The sequence below is a fragment of the Polyodon spathula genome, unplaced genomic scaffold, assembly GCF_017654505.1.
Source record: "Polyodon spathula isolate WHYD16114869_AA unplaced genomic scaffold, ASM1765450v1 scaffolds_1271, whole genome shotgun sequence".
Taxonomy (NCBI): Eukaryota; Metazoa; Chordata; class Actinopteri; order Acipenseriformes; family Polyodontidae; genus Polyodon; species Polyodon spathula.
Genome location: NW_024472754.1, coordinates 136002 through 159540, shown reverse-complemented (window position 1 = coordinate 159540; position 23539 = coordinate 136002). Strand labels below are relative to the sequence as shown.

The window sequence follows — 23539 nt, the reverse complement described above, 5'->3', positions numbered from 1 at the left end:
TAAAACAGGGCACAAGGTTGCTAGGACACACCGACTGCACCATCAGACAGCACTGAGATTCTGGTTGGAATGAAAACCTGGACTGCTGGACTACAGCATGAGGAACCGACACTGCTGTACTCCAATACAGTACCATGATCGATGTGTTCCAAAGGGTGAAGCCACTGTACAACGCACAGTGCTAAAGATGCAGTGTAAACCTGTCCCAATGTGTAGACCTGTAGTCTTTGAGTAGACACATGTGTACGACTGGAGTTTCTCTGAAAGATGCGTAAAGTTTGATATGCATAAAGGGGTCCCATGCAGGTGGTGTACAAGTTAAGTTTTCAAGTTTCTGATGCAAGCCAACGACAGTCTTTATTGGTGCTCAGAGTTGCAGTTCAGCCACGCTGCATCGCAGTCTCTCTGGGTTAATACAGCTGGGAGGTGAGGCATTTATTGCCTCAAAGCTGTAAAGAGTGACAGTCTGCAGTGTTCTCCACAGGCAGTGGGCAAGACTGCAGCCAAATCCATCCGCTACCCACTTCCAAAATCAGTTTAGAAACCGATGCTTATTTTCACTCTCCTTTGTCCTCGTGTCAGGGGTTTAGCACCCGGCAGAACCTCCGAGGTAATGAAAACGACTCGCTCGTAGGAAAGTTTGCTTTAGAAAAAGGCAAGACAAACGACGAACAACAAAAAAGAAAAAAAAACTGTAAAAATCCTACAGCTGAAGCTGTGAGCAATACTTAGAAGATCCACAGACAGAGACTGGAAATGCCGGAACGCTCCCCATTCTCGGTCGAAATGCTGTAGGCTGTGATCACTAGATTGTTCTGCCAAACTGAGTGAAGTCTATGCATTGCAGGCAGGTGTGTACAGAACAGGTAATAGCAGCACTGTAGGGGTAGGGGCTGGAGAAAAACACCTGCACTATGCAGCACATACTTATATGTTAATAGATTGTCAGTTTTTATGGCAATGGAATCCCTGATAATCGTTCTGTAATTTACTGACCTAAATTAATGAAATCAATAATAAATACAGTGTAAAGAGGTCAATTAGGTGTAATAGTTTCCAATTGCACTATATCTTACATGTACAGAATATAGTGAAATATACAGGATAATATACAGATAATTTAATAATAATTTCATATAGAGACAATATATTTGGAAATATACTTTGTATATATATATATATATATATATATATATATATATATATATATATATATATATATTGTAATTCACAACATAATAAATCAACCTATATCAACGCTGTATTTTTTTGTATTTTGCAATAAATATTTAATCTGTATCTGCAACAATCTGTCGGAGAGTCCAACGTTAACTGCAGAATAGCTGTTCTGACCCTAAGCCCTGCCTGCTGCATTTCATTCAGAGTGAATTGTTCTAGAGTGTTATGCATGATAATCATTACTGGTATTCTCCTTTTTCAGTTTTGTAAATCACCCTTGATGCACAAGACATGCTCACATCATGCCATAATACGAATGATCATTGCAGGAGTATCAAAAAAACCAAAAATATGTGCTTGCTTCTACACATCACCAAAGCCTTGGACCCACAATTAGTTTCAGAAACGAGAACTAAGAAGCCAGGTAAATATGTACATATCTGATCTATTATAGATATACTATAATCTATATACATATATATATATATATATATATATATATATATATATATATATATATATATATATATATATATATATATATATATATATATATATATATATATATATATATATATATATATATATATATATATATATATATATATATATATAGATATATAGGTCGATAGATATATAGCTAGATAGAGAGATAGATGGATGTACCGCTATCACATCAAACACATTGGCCAGGATGAGTAAAAGGTTGTTGGAGACTGGACTGAAAGAGAAAGATTCCCGTTTAAAGAACTGTTTGTTTTTTTGTCGGGAGCACCACTTTGTCTGCTGGCTCCCGTGAGAGTTTAAACAAGGCCGAGGACCCTGTTGTCAAGGCAACACAATGGAGGTAAAATGTTTCCAACAAAAGTTTTCAAAATTTTGTTCGCAACCAATGCTCAATATGTACGCGCCAGTCGGTGTTTCAGCCAGAGAGACGCCTTGAGGCTGGTATCTGAAGGAGTGTGCGTCTCCTTCTCTCTCCAGTGGTCTCTCTACCTCTCGGACTTGACCCTGTAGCGCAGCACCAGGTATGCGGCGAGGCGCAGAAGCAGGAAGAAGATGCCCAGCATAATGAAGTCTAGGTAGAGCTTGGCATCCTCCACGTCCAGCTCCTTCAGCACCCTCTTCGCCTCCTTGAAGGGGCACAGCTCCTCTGCACACTCCAGATCAGCCCGGTCCATCCCGTAGATAGATAGGATCACTCCCTCGAACCCGTACCTGCCCGAGGGAGAGGAGGTCAACACTCTGCTATCAGACATAGAAACATCTCCAGAGCAAAGCAGTGTGAAAGCATGGGAAAGCAGAGGCAGGCATGGTAAAGCATGGAAACTCACAGTCATCTGTGGTAAATGTAGTATAACAATGGGACATTACTGTGCAATATTACTGTAACCCTTTTAAAGAGCTGCCGTGGCTGGCAGTGCAAATCCACACTGCATTCACAGAACAGAAAGCATGTCTACTGCGTCTGCTGAGCTTTCTGTTCCCATGCTCTTTTATTTGGCACTTGGATTGAAACCCGCTGGCTGATCCAGTAATACAGTGGCAGGTAATACTGTACATGCTGTGCTATTTTACAAGGGAGACCTGGTCAGGGTGTAATGCAAAGAGGATGGTACCTGACATAGGACACATAGGAGCTCCACTGCAGGTATTTGGGGATGGTGTTGAAGTTCACAAAGAACCCGGAGAACAGCAGCACCGGGATGGCTGTGACGGGACCTGCAAAGGTGGCCACCTGGAGAGAGAGAGGGAGGAGAGGGACGGGGAGGGGGAGCGGGACAGGGAGGGGGAGGGAGAGGAAGAGGGAGAGGGACGGGGAGAGAGAGAATGAGCAAAGACTTGTTTAGTTCCAATCAAGACCTTAATTAATTAGTACAGAAGCGGTTAATTAACTAAATTAACTGGAATTTAATAAAACATTTTTTAGCACTACACCAGGGATTGAAACTCGCACTATCCCTGCACTGGAGCTGCACAAACCCATTACTCCATCACTCAGATCAAGCTCTCCACAGACGAGGGGCATTGCTGTTGACTGGGCTAATTTACCATTGTGAGGAAGCAGCTGCTCGGGTTTGAGTAAGAAAGGCAGCGATCGTCACAAACCCCAGCAGCAGCTGCTTCTTCACTCATTCCACTCTGAATGGGAAATGAGCCCAATGAACAGCAATGACCCTCAGCTGATTTGCAGTGCTGCCTGGTTCCTGTGGAGAGCTCCATGTCAATACTGGGTGTGAGCAGTGTTACCCTGCATCTCTTGTCGTGGTATGTCATTGCCAGGTCCCAAGCCCCTGGTACATGTAGCTCTGCTCTGAATTACCTGCCTGCTCATCTCATCACAGTCTGCAGCTTTACTAACATGTAAATAACAGACTTGAGGGTGGTGGGTCCAGGGCTAGCGTCACTGAGATGGGTCTCTTACCTGCAGTGAGTTGGACGCTGCCCCAATGAGCAGCCCCAGGGACTGAGCCACGAGCGCCGTGCACGTGGACAGAGCTGCGAAGAGGAGGAAGCGTGTGGCCTCGGGGGGCTGGGCTGTCATCCAGTACACGATACTGCAGTACATGATGGGACAGATCACCTGCAAAACACCACAGACAGACAGACACACCTGTTCACATTGCACCACACCTGAGCCCTGCATCAACAGCACACCTGCAGGACCAGTCACTCTGCTCACACAGAGCTGGTGGAGGAGACACAAAGAAGCTACAGCGAGACAGAAAGAAAAGCAGCGAGACAGGGATTGTGAGACAGACAGAGATTGAGGCACAGATACAGAGACACAGACAGACAGGGAGCCTCACCTGGAACGGTATATCTGCCATGGTCTTGGCCAGGTAGTATGCCTTGAGGCTGTACCAGTAGTTGAGATGCTCTCTGAGGAAGACTGACATCTCCAAGGGGACTGTGAAGGAAACAGCAATGCATACCAGTCACCACACGGGGGTGGACTTCACTTCGGCTTCTCAACCTAATTGAAGAAACTGTTTTATCCATTTTATATAGTGATTGTTCTCTCTGTTGTATTTCTAACTGAGAAACATTTATATAGAGCGACGTGGTATCTCCAAAAGATGACTGGACTGCTTTCCAAAACCTGGAAGGTTTGGGAAAAGTGTTTTTTATTCACAGAGGTGTCTCCTCATTTTCAGCCCCTTTCCCAGTCCCCTCAGCCCCTCCCCTCAGCACCTATCCCAGAACCCTCAGCCCCTCCCCTCAGCCCCTCTTCCAGTCCCTCAGCCCCTCAGCTTGCTTACAGGTGAGGACGGTGGGCATGAGGGCAGCGAACATGAGGAAGAGCATGGAGAAGAAAAGGAAGCCGGTGTTATTGAAGACCTTGCCGGCGTCGTTCCCGATGTTGAGGTACAGCAGACCGATCAGCACCCCGATAGAGAGGTGAGACATGACCCGCAGGTGAGTCAGGACCTGGACAAGACAGGGGGGGCAATATGGGACAGTGAGCTACCAGAGTAGACAGCATGAGACAGGACACAGACAGGACTGGGAGGCAATATGGGACAGTGAGCTACCAGAAAAGACCAGGAGGGGCAAAAAAACCAAAACGCCATTCGATAAATATTCGTGACTCTAAATAAATCTTTACCACATGACTGGGCAGTGACACACAGCTGTCACAGACTCTGTCCCCTGACGGTGAGATCGGATGAGGTTAAAAGCTCTAAAGCCATGTCTATACAAGGGCAGGTTTCAGGAATCGTGGTCCCTGTGGAGCTCAGCTCAGGTGGGAGGGAGGAGGTGCTCACGTACCGTGTCTCTGCAGATGCAGATGAAGGTTCTCTTGAACAGGATACAGAACTGAGTCAGGGTGCTGGTAGCGAAGGTGTGGCTCTCGATGGGAGTGGACTGAGAGGAGAGACAGGTTTTTAAAGCAGGCATGGCATGGTCTGTCCGTACAGGTATGAGAACATGAAATGGGATTTTCAGCTTGTCCTGCTTGTGTGTGTGTAAAATAGATATTTAATCACATGACGCGGAAAGGCTAAAATAATGTACAAAATAATCTATAATAGGAACAATCATATATTCTGCTGATTAGGATGTTCTCTGTTAATTCTTTTAACACCTGAGAGTAACAGAGAGAACCGCTATTACAATAGAACTGTTTTTGCGAGGCTAATCTGCAAATTACCAAATACTGTATTACAGTGCTTTATTTTGCAATGATTTTCACTGCTGTTCTTTGTATATTATGTGTACCATGTTGTGGTGTTTCAGACAGAGTCAGGTACATTGTTCATTTACAATGCCCTGACGTTAGTAAGGCACTGCAATGAGAGACGATATTTTCATAGACCCCTGGACCCAATTCAATCAGATATGATAGACTCTTCTGCCCCACGTTTGCCTGTGATGCCCGTACGGGACGGCCTGCACACACAGCATGCAGCTCGACTCACGTTGTGACACTGCGTGGGGCAGGAGGACGCTGCGTCGCTTTTGTCTGTCTCGTTCTTCTTCTCCTCCATCACGCACATGCCGTCCTGCACCGCCTTGAACAGGACGGGGTTCAGATCTCCATACTCCCCCGACGCCACCTCGATAACTGCAGAGAGAGGGAGGGAGAGGAGGGGGTGAGGACAGGAACAAGCAGCGGCGCTGCTAGGCATTTCAACCCTTCCACTGTGTTCGTTTCAACTGCAGCTGTCTAGTATTTCCTATTCTACTAGAGTGCTCTGCAGGGTTGAGAGCGGAGTTCTCTTTCCTGTACTGCTAGAGCGCTCTGCAGTGTGGAGAGTGGAGTTCTCTTTCCTGTACTGCTAAAGCGCTCTGCAGTGTGGAGCGGAGTTCTCTTTCCTATACTGCTAGAGCGCTCTGCAGTGTGGAGCGGAGTTCTCTTTCCTGTACTGCTAGAGCGCTCTGCAGTATGGAGTGGAGTTCTCGTTCCTATACTGCTAGAGCGCTCTGCAGTGTGGAGTGGAGTTCTCTTTCCTGTACTTCTAGAGCGCTCTGCAGTGTGGAGCGGAGTTCTCTTTCCTGCAGTGCTGAGAGTGGAGTTCTCTTTCCTGTACTGCTAGAGCGATCTGCAGTGTGGAGCGGAGTTCTCTTTCCTGTATTGCTAGAGCGCTCTGCAGTGTTGTGTGGAATTATGTACAGAGTTATTTTCTCTGGGACCAAGGCCCAGTGCTTGAGGTTATAAATGGCTTGCACTTGAGAGCCAGCCCCTGACAGAGGGGGGAGGTACGTACTGAAGTCTGCAGGGTTGTGGTAAGTGGGGCAGTGCAGACCTAGGTACTTCAGGTAGGGGATGAGGTTTGGGACGGAGCCCTTGTAGATACACTGTCCTTGACTCAGGATGTAGAGCTGTGGGGTGACATAAAAACAGACAATTTACAGGCTGTAATGACAATGAGAAGCACAAGAGGGCAGCAGAGACTCTGGGACAATGCTTACTACATGCAGACCGTACCCGGTGAGGTCATTCCAGTGACGGCAGTGTGGTTTGGTATTTTATAATCACAATGGGGAGGGAATTCATAAAGTCATTGACTACAAAGTAGAAACAGCCCCCTTTGAAGTCACAACCCTTAAACAAACATCTCCGTCAGGCCAGCTGTTTGTTTCTAGCTTTGTAATATTTGTTAGGGGTCCGCCAAAACTTTTTCAAGTAATTCCAAGTAATTACTTTTGAGCAGTATTTGTTGGCAGGTATTCAATAACTCAAAACACACCTAATTATTATTATTGTGTTGATTTCAAAACAAGACAAGCTGCCCTTCCTTCACCTTTACAATTTACTGCCAACTAATGGAAATTAACTGCACTGAATGTTTCAAAAATTTTTCGTTGAACTCTGGGATATGTAGTTCTTTGTGGAGGTTAACCAGCAATAACACCTTGCCCAGGACTACAATCCCCCAACTCACTGCAAAGGTGACACTAAGGAAACTGAACTAACCCTGTCAGATTGCTATAGATTGCTCCTCAATAATTGTGCAAAGAAGGGAAGCAGAGGGGCTGCATTGAAATCCACACAGTAACAAACAGGTGTGTTTCCATCTGTTAATACCTGCAGACAGATACCTCTCAAAGGCACAGCCCTAGTAAGTGGTCATGGCAGAGGCTCTGATGGGTAAAGCCCTGCCCTGGCAGCAGTAGATTAGAGGTCTTTCTTTTAGAAACCATTTATTTATTGGAATGCTCTGTTCTCCAAAGCATTTGTAAATTAGAAACTTCTGTTTCCACCGATAAATGATTTAGCTGGTTATATAAAAACCACTCAACACTGTCTCCAGAGGGCTTGGCTGCGATCCTGATTTAAATCTTAAACACTCACACGCGTTTAACACACAGTAACTAAAACCTTATCCCCCCTCCTTTATAGTAATTCAAGCTTTCAAAGCCCAGTTTCTCCCTGTGTGCATTATCACTGACACGCTGTTTTTTATCTTGAAGATCATGTGCATCTGTGTCACACTGGTGATGAAGGAAGTGGTTTCATACCAGGAAGCAGCAGCCACTTTTAGTTTGATGGTGTTGCATAATCCACCTTGAAGTGAACGACAGATCCCTAAACATGCTAAAACCGCAAAAAGACCACACGAGAATACCGCGGTACACTTTTTACCGGGGTGCTGTTGGGTGTTTCGCCGATTTGCCCTCACCTTGTCAAACATCTCAAAGAGCTTGGCGCTGGGCTGGTGGATGGTGCAGATTATGGTGCGGCCGCCCTGAGCCAGAGACTTCATGAGAGAGACCACCTGGAAACAGGAGGCGCTGTCGAGACCGCTGGGAGAGAGGGAGGGAGAGAGGGAGGGAGCAGTGAGTTCAGTAGCTCATTCTTGGGCTCACAGGGGGGGCGATTTCTGTTCCAAGTTATTTTCGGAGGCTCAGTTTAATCACATGGCATGACCTCTAACCCTGCGTCTCTCTGTAGACGTTTCCCTTGTCCACAGGCGGACAGCGGCTGGCTGAGCTGGGACGGGTACCTGGTCGGCTCATCGAAGAACATGACAGGCGGGTTGTTGACCAGCTCCAGGGCGATGGCCAGGCGCTTGCGCTGCCCCCCCGACAGCGAGAGGGTGCGAGTGAGAGCGCATTCCAGGAGACCCAGGGCTGTCAGGATCTCAGTCACCTGCGCAGGGAGACACATAGGGTTACAGGGAGACAGACAGGGTTACAGGGAGACAGGGAGACAGACAGGGTTACAGGGAGACCATAGCTTACCATACTTCATCATCACAGCTATCTGGTCATTGCAATGCTTTACCACACTTCCCTTATGCTAAGGGGCCCACCCTATTATTTATATAGCCACCCGGTTATACATATCCACTCCTAATTATATAGAAACAGATCTATAATGTATCAGTTCAAATATCAATTATCCATTCATATATCCAGTACCTTCATACGTATGTCATGTTATATAGCCTTTATAAATCATAGTTCTGTCTTTCACCTTTTATTAAAATAATTGAGGAATGGTCTCCACATGTTAGAACCTGATTTTCATTGACCATTGCTCCTGAGGCAGGTCACTGTTCTGCTTGTCTGGTTAATGGGAATCGCAAGTCAGAGACGAGAGCACAGCTGTTGTTTTGCTCAGGGTCGCACTTGTGGGTTGGCATCAGTGCTGTTGCGCTGCTTTTAGAGAATGATAGGGCACAACTTACCAGCTCTTTTTTCATTTCCATCTTCTCGTTCAGTTTCAAGTTGGCTGAAACCTGCAGGGAGACCAGGGAACATGCATAAGATTCAGCTCTGGGTTTCGACACAGTGTGGTGACTGTAATGGCTCAGTCCTTTTACTAGCGTGTTTAAAATGATCCCTGAACTGCTTTCATTCTGATCACACTGCACGAGAAGCCACTGAGGGAACTGATTTATTTATGAATTTATTTCATTTTTTTTAAATTTACAGTGCCCAATTCTGTTACAATTAATTTTCATCCCTGTGGAATCCCCAGTGAAGACCGGAGACTTTGCCCAGCCAGGAACCTGCGCTCCCCTGACTGTGTGACTCCCCCTGCACACCACACAGCCGTGCCTTTACCAGGGGAGACTCTGAGGGACCCCTGCGCTCCCCTGACTGTGTGACTCCCCCTGCACACCACACAGCCGTGCCTTTACCAGGGGAGACTCTGAGGGACCCCTGCGCTCCCCTGACTGTGTGACTCCCCCTGCACACCACACAGCCGTGCCTTTACCAGGGGAGACTCTGAGGGACCCCTGCGCTCCCCTGACTGTGTGACTCCCCCTGCACACCACACAGCCGTGCCTTTACCAGAGGAGACTCTGAGGGACCCCTGCGCTCCCCTGACTGTGTGACTCCCCCTGCACACCACACAGCCGTGCCTTTACCAGGGGAGCCACGCTGAACGGATGTCGAGTCTACAGCAGGCAGGAACGTGAGTGTTGAGATGGGCTCTGATGCTGGCTCTGGAGTGAACGAGTCTCACCATCATGGCCTCGATGACAGTCAGGTGGGGCAGCAGCATGTCGTCCTGCATGATGTAGCACGACATCTTCCGGAAGGTACGGAGCTCCCGCTGCAGACCGTTCACCAGGATCTGACCCTTCATCCCCGTCTCCCTGCGGACAAGAGAGAGGGAGAGGGTGGGCAATGCCAGGCTTTCCTGTCTCGCGAGGAGGGATCTGCCCCTCTGTGTCTCGTCTCGCTCACCTGTACCCCGCCAGGATGTTCATGAAGGTTGACTTGCCGGCCCCCGAGGGCCCCATGATCCCAATCAGCTCCCGACTGCAGAACCTCCCAGACAGGCATTTGAGGAGCGCCTTGTAGCCTGCAAACACAAGGGGGCACCAGTCACATTTTACACTGCAGTGTGTTAATCGGAGAGGTCTCAAAACTTTAAACAAGCCATGCTAGAGACCACAACAGTTTCATTGCTTAGAGGAAGACACAGGGTGGGGGATTCCTGAAACAGCCACTGCATGAAGTAGCACTATAACAGAACACTTAGCTTAGCTCTCCAGTGCTGCCGCCCTGCCTCTTACTAACAACCAGCATTCGAAGCTCATCTTGGCATGCTGGATAAACAATGTCTGCTTATCTTTTCAATGTTGTTAATGCAACAATGCCAGCAAAGATCTTTCTGTCCTAAAAAACAGAAAGTGATTACAGCTCTGTGTGCCGGGGAAAGAGCTGCAGCCCTCAGACTAAATTCTGAGTGATGTCGAAAGCATATGCAGTGAAAGAACCTTTCCAGGGTGGCACACAGGAAATTTCACGTCTCATTCCTAAATGAACTGACCTCTAGTGTCAAGGTCTCTAACACACATTATGGATGCCTGCTGTATTAAAAAGGGTGATCTCACAATGCTGCTCATGTTTCTTGAATAACCAATGTACAATAAGCTGGCAGCCAGGACTGACACAGTCACATGGTTTAGCAGAAATGATTTGATTGCATAGGCAGGCTTCAGGTTTCTGAGTTTGACTAATATGCACACAAGCAGACTTGTGCAGTGCTGAGCTAAGTGCCCTGCCTAGATGCTCAATGCAGACAGAGCTGTGTGGGCTGGTAATGTGCTTTGTTCTTTACTTATTCCTGTAGCAGCAATCCACACGCCACTTACCGGAAATGTGATCTGCTGTTTGTGTCACACTGCCACCTGCACTCACCCCTGACCACCCCTCTCCCTCCCTCCCCAGGGTGACATCGCAGCCAGCATTGTGACATCACGAGGAAGAGTTCTGTAGCGTGACATCATCACCCCCTTGTTAAAACTTAGCACGGTGGGCAATGAGAAAAGAGTAGAGCAGGATGGAGAAAGACATGGTGCCTGCCTGCCTGCCTGCCTGCCTGCCTGCCTGCCTGCCTGCCTGCCTGTCTGCCTGCCTGCCTGCCTGCCTGCCTGCCTGTCTGCCTGCCTGCCTGCCTGCCTGCCTGCCTGTCTGTCTGTCTGTCTGTCTGTCTGCCTGCCTGTCTGCCTGCCTGCCTGCCTGCCTGCCTGCCTGCCTGCCTGCCTGCCTGCCTGCCTGCCTGCCTGCCTGCCTGCCTGCCTGCCTGCCTGCCTGCCTGCCTGCCTGCCTGTCTGTCTGTCTGTCTGCCTGTCTGCCTGTCTGTCTGTCTGTCTGTCTGTCTGCCTGCCTGCCTGCCTGCCTGCCTGCCTGCCTGCCTGTCTGTCTGTCTGTCTGCCTGCCTGTCTTTACAGCTATGCAACAAAGCAGCGCTGCACTGAAGGCCGATCTGGAACATGATTAATAAATAGCAATAATGTAGCCTGCCTGGATACAAAAAAAAGTAGGTCATCTAAGATGGGGATAAAAGGATCTTCATTAAATGCAGAGATGCATCAGCACACTTCCAGATGTGCAAAATAATATATGCAGTACATACAGTCCATTCTTGCACAGAGAGCTGCCCACACACTAGCACAATTCAATTGATTTGGCTGACACTGTCTCTCCGTCAGTCCCAAGCCTGACAGAATGAAACTCTCCCAGCACTCTGCTGTCTCTCCGCCAGTCCCAAGCCTAACAGGATGGATCTCTCCCAGCACTCTCCTGTCTCTCCTCCAGTCCCAAACCTAACAGGATGGATCTCTCCCAGCACTCTGCTGTCTCTCCGCCAGTCCCAAACCTAACAGGATGGATCTCTCCCAGCACTCTGCTGTCTCTCCTCCAGTCCCAAGCCTAAAAGAATGGATCTCTCCCAGCACTCTGCTGTCTCTCCTCCAGTCCCAAACCTAACAGGATGGATCTCTCCCAGCACTCTGCTGTCTCTCCTCCAGTCCCAAGCCTAAAAGAATGGATCTCTCCCAGCACTCTGCTGTCTCTCCTCCAGTCCCAAACCTAACAGGATGGATCTCTCCCAGCACTCAACTGTCTCTCCTCCAGTCCCAAGCCTAAAAGAATGGAACTCTCCCAACACTCCCTCTGCAGGGCTTACAACAGGACAAGGGTAAATGAAATCAATCTCACTACATCTGGGGCATGAAGAACAGTATTGATGAGGCGTAGCATTCCGCACGCTTCTAAAAATAGCTTCCGAAGGCTATTACCTGCAGAGCCGAACACACACTTCATGTATAATAATGCTTGCGATTGAGCTGTGTGTGTTGTGCCACTGTACTGTCTGTAAAGTGATGCTGGCTTTGAGCTTTTAGAGCAGAGCTGATGGGAAAGTTGTGATTGAGATGCTGCGCGCTGGGCAAATAGAGTCTGCATTGTTTCCTCGCTCACAGGGAGGGTCAAGACCTCCTTAATGCACGATACAAAAACGATCAAACACACGGGCAGGGACACAGGCTGCCTGAGCGCCTGACCTTGATGAGGAAAGCTAGAGCCATCGAGGCAGGAGCTCAACACAGCCTGGCCAGGAAAATGGGACTCCAGCCGGGCTGCCCTTCACCCGCGGGAGACAGCGCTGAGCAGCCCTCCATGCCATCGCCTTGCTGTGTGTGTGGGTGACCTTGCTGGTGCCACACAGCCCTTATAAAAGTGTACCAGTGTACAGCCTTGATACGCCAGCTGTTTTCGAGCTGTTTTCAAGGTGTAATGTAGAAAGGAGAGCCTCACAGAGTTTCATAGGGAAAGGGGCTGATGTAACACTCACTACCCAAAACAACCTTTAGAAAACACACACGCAGTGGAAAATACAAAACCACACCACAAGGATCTCAAGGATGCCTTATTTCTTCATTGTGTTGCTTCAGTGTAATTCGGCAACAGCACAGCCACGAAATGCTGAGGCTGCACTGCGTGATAAAAAGCCGATTCCCAGTTCACAGCTGAATTATTTATTTAACAGTGCAACACTTGGGCAAGGGGCTGGGACGAATGCGCTTGCAATACCTGTTGTAATGAGCTGGCATCACAGCCCATTGAATTGAATAAGAAGACACGGGCAGGACGCCAACCTGTCTCAGGTGTCACCTAACCACTGTTCAAATGTGCACTTTCTGCAGCAGCTTTTCCCCACACATACACCTGCGGTCTGGAGAAGACTGCAAGTTTTCCCAAATGTAAGCTGGTGGTTATTTCTATTAGTTTCCTGTCTAAACAGGAAAATAACTGTTAGATCGGGCTTAATTCTGAAACACTAAGAGGAACTTAACAAATCAGATGGTTTAAAAAACCTGGAAAGTGTTTGAACTGTAGTCTAACCGGCACCCTGCTCTTTTGCCTGTGCCTGTGGTGTGCTGTCTTTCACTGCAGTTATCCCAGAGATGTGCGTCTCCTTCGGGCAGGAGCCTCCCAGCGCAGCACTCAGCCAGTGGATGAGCTGTGAGAGCAACAAGCTGGAGCTGCTCCTGACTCATCAATAAGGGATGACCTCAGACGTCTCGCTGGGGAGCTTTACCGGAAGAGCCAGGGCTCTGACTGCGATCGCTGGCCTTGATCAGCACAGATGAGTATCGATGTCATCCCGCACACACAACACCGCACCTAATTGCAATGCTCAAAAATCAAAGGAGAACAACAAAAAAAAACAACACATACCTGCTACCTTTTGTAAAATATGAGACCCTGCACACAACGTATTATCTTACAGTACAGGCGACAGTACTGGGGATCTGGGATCTCTGTAGCACATGCTATAGTACACTCTGCAGTCAGCTATTGGTACTGTATATATTATTTCCTGTATGCAGAGAAAGTCTCTTTGTGGCATGGTGATGGGTCTGCAGGGATGAGTGAGCAGGCAGGCAGGCAGTGAAGGGTTAAGCCCGTCACGTGCTGAGCTGTGAAGGTGACCCAAGAAATCAAAGGCATCGCTGGCTGTCTCCCCAAGCAGGGGGGCTCTGACTGAAAGCAGGCTGCCTTTCAAAAGAAACCCCAGCAAAACAAAGAGCTGCACCCGGGAGGAAGCGTTGACTTTCTGAAGAGCAAGAGACTCTACTCATAGAAATGGAACGCTTCAATTAGAGTGAGTATTGGAGCTGCTGCCCTGCTTTGAATAATTACTTGATTCAAATGTAATTGCACAGTAATCTAACACACGCTGTACTCTGATCGATAAATCACAAATTCACTTAAACACACATTCACTACACAAGTTACACATACATTGTAGCAACTCAAGACAATATGGCGCAAAATACTGACCATTACGAAATTTGCGATTAATGAAAAATATATTTTGCATTGAACATTTTTGTTGTTTTATATGAGAAAGAAAACGGCATCCTCAGACTATCATGCATTTGCGTCGTCCATATGTCCCCCATATTAAAGGACTGTCCCTTGCATGAAAGGACTGAGTGGACTGTGTAAGTGGCTTCACAGTATTCCACTGTCGCTATGTCTTGGGGGTTACTAGGGTTCACAGCAGAGGGAGGGAAAGAGGAAGCGGCGAACGCACTCAGCGCTATCACTTCCTGTGGCGAGCCTTTCTCAATGTTGCAGCGAAACTGCAGACGTGAGGCTGTGGGTTCTGTGAGCAGTCGCACAGAGCGGAGGCGATAGAGGGTATGTGAGTTCAGGAGACAACCCCCCCCCCCTCTCTCTCTCAGGAGACTGTACAGCCAGCACAGCCACCTCAAACCCTCGATGAAACTACCAACGCCAGCGTGGTTTAATAGTTTTGCAATCAATGGCATGCTGGCTCATGGCGATGGCATATTGAACGAAGCTCAATCTGAAATGTTTTAAGTGTGATTAATGAACAGGTGTTCAAGTAACCCCCAGTTACAGTAAGTCTTGCAAAGTGATGTAAACGAGGTGGGAAATTCTCTCCCTTTCTCCTCTCCCCATCTTTCCCGTCTGTGCAGCTCTGTCACTGTAGCTTCTCAGTACAGATCACAGCCTAACAGCAGAAAGCCTTGCAGCTCGCTACTCACCCACGTTCCCAGACTCGGCATTTCCCACAATGCTGCAGTCTGTTTCATCAGGAAGCAGGCCTTGTTGGCTTCCAGGTTTGTTTACATTCTTTAACCCTGAAAATGTTAGAACCCTGAAAATGTGACATCATCTCTTGACCCTCCCCCCCCTCCAGTGAAATAGTAAAGGCAAAACATCCCGTCCTGTTCGCTCTTAGCAGCACTACAGAACCTGTTGTGTAACGTCATTATGCACGGAAATTTCTATTATTTTCTCTAAGTAACTGATATAGTTTTTGTTGCATTGAGACAAAGCAAGCAAGGCTAATGTATTCAGCATGGGCCTGTGGGGGTCCTTGTTTTTTATATGATTCAGAGCGTCCTACCTCTCTTCCGCCAGCAGGAGCCCTCGCGCACGGAGTACGACAGCTCGGTGAACTCCAGGTCGATGGCCGAGCGCTTGGGCAGGTGGGAGAAGCGCTGAGCGTCCGTGATGTGATTCTCCACTTTCTTCAGGTGTGTGGAGACGAGCAGGGGAGTGTCCTGGGCACCCCCGTTACATATGGTCTCTTCCAAGGGGATGGAGACAGCTCCAGGGTCCAGAGACTTCTCAGCCATACCGCCTCTCTGCACGGGGGGGGTGGGGGGGTGGGGTTTGTGGAAGGCTAATTCAATGCACAGCAAACCATTTTAAATAGTATGATATGTTTTTAATACAGGGCACCCTTGTTACTTCACAATCAATTTGTTCTGTAAATGTACAGTTAGAGCATATAGACAGTAAACAGTACATATAAATAAAGTATATTAGCCTTCATGAATTCCCTGTTTTCAATATTACACAAGTGTTTTACATTTAAGGTGGATATCGAAATATGGAAGGAGCCCTCTACTTATATACACTTCAAAGGTAAGTTACAGACTCACATGGGAGAAAATGAGGGAGAGACAGAGGGAGGAGACACAATGAAAAATAATCAAACTGAACAGACAATGAGGAGGGAAAGAGAGAGGGAGGGGAAGTATGAGTGACAGACGGGGAGAGGGAGTGGGGGAGAGGGAGAGACTGAGAAAAGAGACAAGAAAAGGAGTCATACCAATAAAGAGCATTTGAATCTGACTGAAAATGAGGGGAGTATGAAAGAGAGAGAGAGAGAGAGAGAGAGGAGAGAGGGGGAGGGAGAGGGGGGAGGGGGAGAGAGGGGGGGAGAGAGAGAGAGAGAGAGGGAGAGGGGAGAGAGAGAGAGGAGAGAGGGAGAGAGAGAGAGAGAGAGAGAGAGAGAGGGAGAGAGAGAGACAGAGAGAGACAGAGAGAGAGAGCTATGCTGTGTGAATTATGTATCTGTGCTTGCAGGGAGGAATGCTGCCTGCCTGTCTCCTACAGACAGATAGGAACCAATCAGGAAATACACAATACAGCATCCCTATCACTGAGCACAGCCCTCCCTGAGCTTTACTACAACTGAGTAACCACTGCAACACACTCATCTGTTCAAACCCACTGCCTTCCACACTGCAGCTCAGCACCAACCACTGAGCTCCTCAAACCCACTGCTTTCCACACTGCAGCCCAGCACTCTCACCACTGAGCTACTCAAACCCACTGCCTTCCACACTGCAGCTCAGCACCAACCAGAGCTCCTCAAACCCACTGCCTTCCACACTGCAGCTCAGCACCAACCAGAGCTCCTCAAACCCACTGCCTTCCACACTGCAGCCCAGCACTCCACACAACCACTGAGCTCCTCAAACCCACTGCCTTCCACACTGCAGCTCAGCACCAACCAGAGCTCCTCAAACCCACTGCCTTCCACACTGCAGCTCAGCACCAACCAGAGCTCCTCAAACCCACTGCCTTCCACACTGCAGCCCAGCACTCTCACCACTGAGCTCCTCAAACCCACTGCCTTCCACACTGCAGCTCAGCTGAGCTCCTCAAACCCACTGCCTTCCACACTGCAGCTCAGCACCAACCAGAGCTCCTCAAACCCACTGCCTTCCACACTGCAGCAAGCACTCTCACCACTGAGCTCCTTCCACACTGCAGCCCAGCACTCTAACCACTGAGCTCTCACACTGCACTGCAGCCAGCACTCTAACCACTGAGCTACTCAAAACCACACTGCCTTCCACACTGCAGCCCAGCACTCTAACCACTGAGCTCCTCAAACCCACTGCCTTCCACACTGCAGCCCAGCACTCTCACCACTGAGCTCCTCAAACCCACTGCCTTCCACACTGCAGCCCAGCACTCTCACCACTGAGCTCCTCAAACCCACTGCCTTCCACACTGCAGCCCAGCACTCTCACCACTGAGCTCCTCAAACCCACTGCCTTCCACACTGCAGCCCAGCACTCTCACCACTGAGCTCCTCAAACCCACTGCCTTCCACACTGCATCCCAACATTCCAACCACATTCCATGAAAAACTGACACAAAGAAATTCCACATGGTTGTATGACATCATCAATATCAGGGTCTGTTGTAGTCAGTTCCTATGAATGCGTTTGCTCTTTGCCAAAGATGCTTGACTCGTCATGAAGTGGGTGGAACTCTTCTCGGAACTATAACATCATATTTAGCAACAGTGCCCCGCGACTCATTATAATGCGCAGCTTAAAAGAAGGAGGATAAACAAACCCCATTAAACGCCACTCTGGGGCGCTTGCCAATGCGCTTAAGCAGAGAGGTATTCTGTAATGCACTGTGCTCGTCTAATTCACTCGCTGCCTCTCCGTTTCCACTCCCTCCGGGTCGATAAGCTGGGCCTTTTGTAACTCCAAGAATTAAAAAACCCAGGGAAAAAAAAAGATAACCGATAGAAAACGCGGTGACGTGTAGAAAAGGAACAGCGACGCGCGAATAGACCCGTCTTCTGGAGAGAACGTGTCATACAATGAATCAGAATAATGTATTCTCAAAAGAAAACGAAATACTTTTACAGTAATGAATATGGATGAATGAAAAGCAATGCAATGCATGCGAATGTCTAGAGAGGATAAACGCGCATGCTTTATTAATTACTGCTGCATTATCTACTGTAAACGCATTCCGTACCCAACTCCAGTTTACTGAACGGCAGCCACACAGGTGAAAACATCACTGTTAGAAAACAACACAACACTGCAGGTGTTGGCTTACCAGCAGCCCCTGTTTAATGAAAATAGATGCAAGGCAACACAACAGTATTGCACTGACAAATACCCGCTGTGCTCTGTAATACAACACAGCATTGACTTTGAATGCATTTTGTGATTCAGCTGTAATTTGCAACCAGCAGTACTGAGTGACAAAAGGAAACTCTTAAAACTCGACAAAGACAAGGTTGGGTAATTGCATGAATTGCACACTATCCCTTGTTTCTCCTTGCAATGGAATTGCGTATCCCGTTCGGTCTGCAGCAGCTGACTTATCACACAGCATGCAGGGGCTGCTGTTTTAAACGAGGAGAACAACCAAACCGACGCGTTTCCAAATACAGAACAGTGTAAATGGATGCAAACGCAAATCCAGCCACAATAACAAGAATAAGAACACATGAACAATAAATACATCATAACACGTTTAAATTGGAAAGGAAAGCATATAAAAGCATGTATCACATATCACATTGCGACACTGACACAGCCCATGTACTCTATACGTCTGGAACTGAAATATATCTGCATTCTCAGGGGTCGAGGATACATAGCTTTTTCCCTATACAACCTCAAACAAACATACATATTCATATTGCAAAGCCAAGCAATCTCAGGTAAGCAATAACACATAGGAGCACACAGATAACATACCCTTTTTGATGTGATCAGTGCAAATGCAGATAAGCTTCCTTCAGCCTTCCTTCCTCTTGCTGCGGTGTTATTGCGAGATTAATCCATTCCTATACATCCACTTTGAGAGCCTGCTCGGAACCCGGCCGCCAGCGGGACTTTAATAATCAAGATCCGTACAATCACACAAACCCTTCCGTGCATAGAGAAGACCAGAACATCAGGACTAGTGTTGATGCGGACTGCATCCGACAAAAGCGTTCCTCTCTCTCTTTCTCTCACTCTCTTCGATCAGGTTTGATTTCGAAAGGCGGTGACTTCTACTCATCATATGTACAAAACAAACAATCATTCATACCTGAATAATCCCAACACCTGTAGGTCCCATTGCCCATGGATGATACGCCCTTTAAAAAAAGACGTGCTTGTGCTAAAATTATAATAATAATAATAATAATAATAATAATAATAATAATAATAATAATAATAATAATAATAATTCACGCACACAAGTACTGTACAGTCAGTATAGAATGTGTTAGTTTTGTTTTGACGGCTGTCACTTTGATGTTCTCTACTGACATGACCTCATTTTCTCTGTCTCTCTCTTATCTGTAATGCTCAGTCAAGGCTCGCGTATCGAAGCTCTAAGAAAGAGGCAGGGCAAGTGAACAGGTTTAACGGCGAGATACCGCACACTGTCTGTGCTTGTGCGTGAGAACAGTTAATCGTACAGAACCGCTTACCTCTTCTTTTAAAGGGGCAGAGGCTGTTTTTTTGGTTGCAGTACTGGTTGGACAATGGCCACTGCAAGCACACATGTACCACTGCATTTGTTTCATAGGCATTATATCATGCACCAGGCTGGGATAAATGCTTAAATGATTGTGCTTCCTACATTAGGAAGGATCGCATCAGCAGGGTATTCAAGGTGCTATTCCCAGCTCAGTCCTGGCTGCATTTCTATAAAGCATTAGGAGAGAAGTGTTTTGCAATTACATGCATTTATCTGTGTGCTAATGCTTCCAGAATGCAGCCCTGAGGCTAAGGCACTAGCTTTCACAGCATCACCAGTGATGTTCCCTTATGACATTTGGTTCCAGTCTTGTTGGTTGTGAAAGGTGATAATGGATCTGAACTCACACCTGTGACAAAAGCATAGCAAACCTGGGCAGAGAAGCCTATTACCTCCCCAACATTGAAAAAGCAATCTGCATTCCCTAATATCTGCGCATCTCACGTTTGTGTTTGAGAATGGTCTCTGACTTGGTGCAGTTAGGTGGTGCTTTGTGTCTCTTCCGGAAGGAAGCTGTGGTCAGCAGAGGCGTGACTTTGAAACCTGTCTCTGTACCTCCTATTAGCTTGACAGCATTTTCAGCAGCTTTGTCTCTCAAGAGTGGTCCTTATAGACCACTAGACTGTGATGCATTGCTGGGGATCGGGGTCACTCTCTCTCTATGAGGCCTGGCAAGTCCAGGCTTGCATCCCATAGTTACTGTCTCAGTACTGACTCCCCTGTGCTGCAGACCTGGTATTTGTATATCAACATCTGTATTACAACATGTGCATTAATAATACCAAGAACAGAAACACATGAGCAGGGAAAAACAGCCTCAATGCAGTTAAAGCTGTGTTGTTAATATGCCTGTATCCAGATTGTGCCTCTGTGTGCTACAGTAGCTGCATTGCTATACACCGTAGCTCTGTTCTGTGTGATTAAAGGGGTGCTGTCTCTTTAAATCCTGCACCTGTACCGTGCTGCTGATGCTGCAGAGCAGAGGGAAGAGGAGGGGGGGGGGGGGTTACTCTCGGTCACAGTCGCTAGGTTACTCTCGGTTACTCCCTGCATCAGCGCTACCAGCAGCTTTCTCTCTAATCACACACACGCACACACAGACTCAGACACTTTCAGAGCCACCAAAAGCAGACAGGCAACAGATAAATTATTGGATTGGACTTGGTAGTTGCTTAGAGCTTTATTTATGTTTCAACGTAACCTAATCCTCTATTTACTTATCTATAAGAAGAGGCATTGAAAATCCTGCATGTAAATAGTGCATGTAAAGACATTTTGCTCTTCCATTATGTAAATGTGAAGTTTTAAACATTTCATTGTGTGTTTCTTTTGAAACTGCACATTTGAGACCTACACAATGAAAGATGTGCATGGCAGGCATTTTGTGTGTGTGTGTGTGTGCTGCTATTCCTCTGCATTGCCTGGAAGTAGTATATACTGGTAAGTATTTAAGAAATCCATTGAATTTTTTCAAATCAACATGTTATCTTGAAACAATAGTCAATCCAGAACTGTACAACAAATGCAGCAGGACACCGGGAAAGACTCGCTACAGATTTTGCATCACGGTTTCCTGCACTATCGCTATGCGTTCGTTCTGTGGAGTGTATTTAAAAGTAATAAACGATCACTCGGCTGAACTGTAATAAAGTTTCAGGAGCAACAGAACCAAATACAACATCCTGACAAGAGCACAAGCAACAACCGCACCCAAACATACACTTGCATACAACCGCTACGAGTACTGGTATTAATAGAATAATACACTTGCATTCACACTCTATGAGTACTGGTATTAATAGAATAATACACTTGCATTCACACTCTATAAGTACTGGTATTAATAGAATAATGTCAGCTGCAATCTTACGTAAACAAAGAAACAGACTGCAGAGACACAAGAGATACACAGATAGAGACCGAAAGAGACACAGTCAGATAGATGGATGGAACGTCAGTTAATAATGCATAACAGAATGAATAACAGTACGTGTATATTTCCTGCACATATAAAGAATAGATAGATGGATAGATAGATTGGTTGACATGTTGATTGACAGACAGACAGACATGACATATCGATAGATAGATTGATGCAGTTACTGTACCGTTTTGTTTGAAGTGAAAGCAGCTCCGATACAGGAGCACGCCATGTCCACTGTGTCTCAGTCAGGGCTCTTAACGAGGCTCCAGTCGACACTGTGCTCGGTTTAACTTTATGAATTGTGCATTGCAGAGCATCAGGCTGAGAGGGTGTGTCAGGTTTCAGTAAACGCGTCTGTAATCTTTGGTGGATGAGGGGCATTGCACAGAGCAAAAACTAAACACAAAACTGCATCATCGTAAACGCACACACGCACATTCACATTCTAATGAGGACTGCGGCTACATTTCCCTAAATCGGGGTATGACAAACTGAAGCAAAACCAGCGACGCGTTCTCAAGTTTCCTAGTGCTTCCATTCTCAAAGCACCTCCAGATATCCATTACAGCTTTTCAGAAAGAAAACTGAGGCATTTAAATGTAGCGGCGTGGAAGCAGTCATGTGATTTCTTGCTCGATTAGGAATTGCAATTGTTTTTTTTTTTTTTTTCCTTTAAGAAGAAAACTGCGCTAAAGACGATTTGGAGTAAGTTGCTTTGAGAGTCGGTCCATGAAGGTGTAAACTCTTAGTAGACAGATGTGTTAGAAATTAGATGTGCGCAGACATTACCTTGAACGCACACACGTACTGCATCTTCACAACAGAAACTGTGCAGAGACGGGTCTGCTGCAGTGTGGTGACGCGCTTGTGAACCGAGTGATGAAACAGGAGCACCCGCTGCTCATAATAGAAATAAAGACTCCAAACGTGCTTGCAAACTGACCAGCTTCTCAGAGACTCCCCAACCTTGCAAGCACGTTACCATGCGTTTCACTACACTGTATCTGACCTCTTTACTATGCTTTCAACACAATCACCTTTCGGACGGGACGGACAAGCCCCGGATGTGTCGGATCGCTTCACTCCATCACTGTCTGTACAACAAGTAAGAAATGCGCACGCTCATTCACTGCCTTCCCAGAGTACTGGTTTACCATTGAGCCAACAGTATCACACAGTATAGCATAATAATAATAATAATAACGACAACAACAATAATAATCATAATCATAATAACAACAACAAACCAGTGATCTTTTATCCTATGTATACACTTTATTAAAATAATTATACATTCACAGGCACATCTCCACAGGGTCTGCTTTTGGGAGTGCTCTGCAAACCCGCATCTGGATGAGCGGTAGAGATTCATTTTAAACACTTGTCTGGCTGTTTGACAATAATGATGAACTCTATATTTATACAGTAAGACAGGCCCTTTCCTGGCATTGGTCATACTGCTGTCTGACAGGAGTCTTATTACTTATTAGCTGTACTGAGCCCAGGAGCTGGGTGTGCGGTGCTGCTCAGACTCACTGCAGGGGGTGAAGCAGTGCTCCCTCCCTAGCTGTACTGAGCCCAGGAGCTGGGTGTGCGGTGCTGCTCAGACTCACTGCAGGGGGTGAAGCAGTGCTCCCTCCCTAGCTGTACTGAGCCCAGGAGCTGGGTGTGCGGTGCTGCTCAGACTCACTGCAGCAGTGCTCCCTCCCTAGCTGTACTGAGCCCAGCTGGGTGTGCGGGCTGCTCAGACTCACTGCAGGGGGTGAGGCAGTGCTCCCTCCCTAGCTGTACTGAGCCCAGGAGCTGGGTGTGCGGTGCTGCTCAGACTCACTGCAGGGGGTGAAGCAGTGCTCCCTCCCTAGCTGTACTGAGCCCAGGAGCTGGGTGTGCGGTGCTGCTCAGACTCACTGCAGGGGGTGAAGCAGTGCTCCCTCCCTAGCTGTACTGAGCCCAGGAGCTGGGTGTGCGGTGCTGCTCAGACTCACTGCAGGGGGTGAAGCAGTGCTCCCTCCCTAGCTGTACTGAGCCCAGGAGCTGGGTGTGCGGTGCTGCTCAGACTCACTGCAGGGGGTGAAGCAGTGCTCCCTCCCTAGCTGTACTGAGCCCAGGAGCTGGGTG

General features: G+C 47.4%; 1 protein-coding gene across 3 annotated transcripts; it reads right to left on the bottom strand.

Annotated features, from left to right (window-relative positions):
* Positions 1–1783: 1783 nt before the first annotated feature.
* On the bottom strand, positions 1784–22265 carry LOC121309425 (ATP-binding cassette sub-family G member 4-like). 3 transcript variants are annotated; one of them, XM_041242341.1, is made up of 15 exons: positions 21606–22265; positions 15317–15557; positions 9829–9946; positions 9605–9737; positions 8820–8870; positions 8133–8278; positions 7809–7932; positions 6393–6507; positions 5604–5749; positions 4954–5049; positions 4443–4611; positions 3990–4090; positions 3605–3763; positions 2799–2917; positions 1784–2397 (listed from the first exon to the last, which is right to left on the bottom strand). In XM_041242341.1, the coding sequence occupies exons 1-15, from the start codon at positions 21648–21650 to the stop codon at positions 2172–2174; spliced, it is 1989 nt and encodes a 662-aa protein (XP_041098275.1). In that variant the 5' UTR covers positions 21651–22265; the 3' UTR covers positions 1784–2171. The 3 variants fall into 3 exon arrangements, with proteins under 3 accessions (XP_041098275.1, XP_041098277.1, XP_041098276.1); XM_041242343.1 differs by lacking the exon at positions 21606–22265 and adding an exon at positions 18723–19310; XM_041242342.1 differs by lacking the exon at positions 21606–22265 and adding an exon at positions 19060–19104.
* Between the last annotated feature and the right edge of the window lie 1274 nt (positions 22266–23539).